This window comes from Ascaphus truei, chromosome 18 (genome assembly GCF_040206685.1).
Source record: "Ascaphus truei isolate aAscTru1 chromosome 18, aAscTru1.hap1, whole genome shotgun sequence".
Taxonomy (NCBI): Eukaryota; Metazoa; Chordata; class Amphibia; order Anura; family Ascaphidae; genus Ascaphus; species Ascaphus truei.
In genome coordinates this window covers 11448024-11451714 of record NC_134500.1, presented here as the reverse complement: position 1 = coordinate 11451714, position 3691 = coordinate 11448024, and the positions used below count along the sequence as shown (strand labels likewise).

General features: G+C 38.3%; 1 protein-coding gene across 1 annotated transcript in view; it reads right to left on the bottom strand.

Annotated features, from left to right (window-relative positions):
* Window positions 1-514: 514 nt before the first annotated feature.
* Window positions 515-3691, bottom strand: part of IQGAP1 (IQ motif containing GTPase activating protein 1) — a 92386-nt gene continuing 89209 nt past the window's right edge. The window contains exon 38 of the mRNA XM_075575528.1: window positions 515-2896. Coding sequence (XP_075431643.1) covers window positions 2783-2896 — 114 coding nt within the window. The 3' untranslated portion in view covers window positions 515-2782. The remainder of the gene's footprint in view (window positions 2897-3691) is intronic.

Here is a 3691-nt window from a genome sequence, read left to right as displayed (position 1 = left end):
AGCGCTGACCATGCCCGAGGCCTAAAGCTGGCTCACATTTGAATCTGGTCTGTAACTGTTACACACGCCTATAATATATAATATCTCTAACTGTGCATGCAGTGTCTTGTATATAATGTATACCCTGTTCACTTATGTAACTATGTATTATAACCATGTATTATTTGTCATCATAACTCTGTGCCCAGGACATACTTGAAAACGAGAGACAACTCTCAATGTATTACTTCCTGGTAAAACATTTTTATAAATAAATATTCTCTTGTGTTTCCCCCCCGAGCCCAGTCTCCTGTCAAAATGTCCACTTCTTGCTTCTAATACAACCCCCCCCCCCCCCCCCCATCACCCCTCTGTGAGGCATCTCTCTTTTGGGGCAGTAAATCCGTTCCTGTATGATGTGTTTTTATGTTAGATGCACTTTATAACGCTTTACACTCCAATGTCTATTTGCAGAAATACTTGTTACTTGGTTGGCACCATGTAAACAAAAAATGAACATAAATACATACACAAATAAACAAATTCTCTTTTTATTTAGCGGATCAGAATTATAGAATTACAGATGCAGGCAGCCTCGTGTATTAAACAAAGGAACTAAAGCAAAATCCCAGGCATTTGCATAAAGACAAAATCAAGATTACTGTAATGATTTTTATTATCTATGGGCCCCAATAAATTAAAAAAAAAAGCTAGAAAATATTCTCAATGTTAATACATTTCTCCACTGATTTTCAAATGAGCAGATGACATTCGAGAGCTTGCCTAATTGTATATGTAGCGAACAACACAAGAGGTTTTCAAACTCATCTTCCCTATCATTCATGTTTTCAGTTCTCATTGTTAGTACACAGGCGCATCTGTATTTTCCTCCAATCCTACATACGATGCGATATAGTTCGACAATAATAATCTATTTATTAGCTGTTGTGCTCAAAAGCATACAATATGTATAGCACAGTTTAGCACAAATAAAACTTTGTCGCACAGCCCCCCCCAACCCCCCTGTAGTACTAAATATATTTCTCTGAGACGAGCACATCCCTTTTTTGCTATAGATCTTTTAAAATGTTAAATAATTGCAAAACATATGTGCCACTTGCATCCTACCTCACGCAAAGTTAACATGGTGTGTCCTAGGCAACTTTGTTATTCCATATATAAATGTAAATATACATATATCTATCTATATAAAAAGGCATTTCTAAAATTGATAGAAAATAGGGAATTAAATTACAAGACACAGTATATTCACCTACTCGTCTAAATATCACATGTTATTTGGTTATACCATTGCTCTGTGACATGTTGGCACCCCCAGTTTGCAATGGGTTTAACATGTTTCTCAGGCATATACAGGGTGCCCACACTAAAAGAGCAAGGGTGTATTTACGTTCATCATGCCCGCGGCTATTTTAGTGTACACACCCTGCACATCTGCTGGTACAAACTATAGTGTTTAATGATCAATTCTGTTTAGTACTCATCAATTTAGAAGATTTTAATGTGTAAGTTTTCCTATGTGTTTGCGCATGTAACATTATATTTGTCATGTAACATTATCTAACAATCTCTGTTCTACCCGTTTCTCAACCTCAGTTACCGATAATTTTTTCCTGGACACAAATTTCTCAAATCTTCCTGAGAAAAGCAAAGCTGCCCATCTACGCTATATCATTACAATAAACTCTGATCGTTGGATCCAACTAACACCCTACCGGTCAAAAAAAAAAAAAAGAATATACATTTTTCATAAAAATAGGAAGGAGAAAAAATCAGAAAGAAAGAAAGCCTCACTGTAGCCAACATCTGATCTATTATGAAAAAGTAAAAGAGAAGAAACCTGGTATTTTATTGATTAACAATTTGGCTGCGAGAAGTAGCTTGGCAATGTGTGCCAAAGTCACATCTTAGACTGACGGGGTTAATTGAATATTGCCATTAAAGTACCTTAGAGGAGAAAAGATGACTGCAAACCGTTTTGAAATAATGTTGGTCCATGATATTAATCGTTTCGCCACCAAAGGAAGCATCAATGTGCGGCAAACCAATGGATAGCATGTCCCTTTGGCAGCAAAATATTATACGCTGGTGTAACCAGAATATTTATGGGGTCACTGCTACGGACTGGTTAATTCAACTATAAACAAGTATGGAGGACGTGTTGGCATTAAAGCAAGCGACTTGGCCAAATGAAGTCTGATTGATCTGATATCATTGCATCACTTCTCCATATACTCTTGGTACGACTGATGTTGGCTGGGTATGTACAATGTCTACATCAAAACCATCTGTTAGAAGTGCATTCAGCTATTCAAGCCATATGGGACCGCTCTATTACAAAGAAAGGATAGACTTGCACATTTTAAGCCAATCCACTGCAATATGTGCAGCAAAATACTTGGTAAAGATGGTTTCGACTTCCATGGAAAATAGCACATACTATCATATATAAGTAGTTAATTAAGCTCTATAGGACCAATTCAATATTCTACATAATAGGATATACATACAAAGTCCATAAGAGATTTAGAATTTCCTTAACCTAGATACCATTTCATATGTAACACTATATAGAAGCACCACAACCTCCTTTGGTTCCATTAACAGGATTTGTAGGATGGCTTCACAAATCAGTATATTTGCAGAGTTTGGGCACAGAGGCTCCCATGTATATAAAAGCAGTGTGTGGTGGTGTAACTGTTTTGTGGCTTTGATGGCATGAAAAGGCAGATAGGCAGTTTGTCTGCAATACATCTCCTCTCTTCTGGCATCTCCAGGGTTCCTACTTCCCGTAGAACTTCTTGTTTAGAAGGAAGATCAGGAGGTTTACGTTGACCTTTGCTCGGTCAAACATCTTCATGACAGCAACCCCCTCATATTGGAGCTGGAGAAGGTCCTATTTTCAGAGAAACAAAAAAATATATATATGTTCAACTAGTAGAAATAGTGAAATGAAGCATCTCCTGGATTGTTCATCTCAGACACAAATGTCAAACATGTTTACATTACAACACATGGTGTTTGGTATAAAAAGAGGTGAGAATACAGTACTCCTTTTCACGCTCACATGCATGCCAGAAGAAGAACATGATGGTCACAATACATCTACACTTAGGGTTACTGGGTCTTCCACTTGCAGTATAAGGATCATCAGAGATTAAATTAGCTTCTGGGGGGTGTTATTGCCAATGCAGCCCCCAACTAGGTAATTTTAGTGTTTTGAAACCTCATACTTTAATACAGCAACTTTTTCATCCTGAAATGGTGTACTACTGATTAGTTGATATGGCTTGGAAGAGTCCTGGCACAACAGATTGACACCGGCTGCTCATTCACTGGCACAACGTTGCCAGTGAGCATTTTTTACTTTCCCGAAGATGCCAAGAAATGGTTAGTCCAGATCTGCGGAACTAAGGGTCTTACAATCGCAAAACCGGAGTGGAACCAGTTCCCGAAGATGCCAAGAAATGGTTAGTCCAGATCTGCGGAATTAAGGGTCTTACAATCACAAAACCGGAGTGGAACCAGTTCCCGAAGATGCCAAGAAATGGTTAGTCCAGATCTGCTGAATCATGGGTCTCACAATCGCAAAACAAGAATGGAACCAGTTCCCGAAGATGCCAAGAAATGGTTAGTCCAGATCTGCTGAATCATGGGTCTCACAATCGCAAAACAAGAATGGAACCAGTTC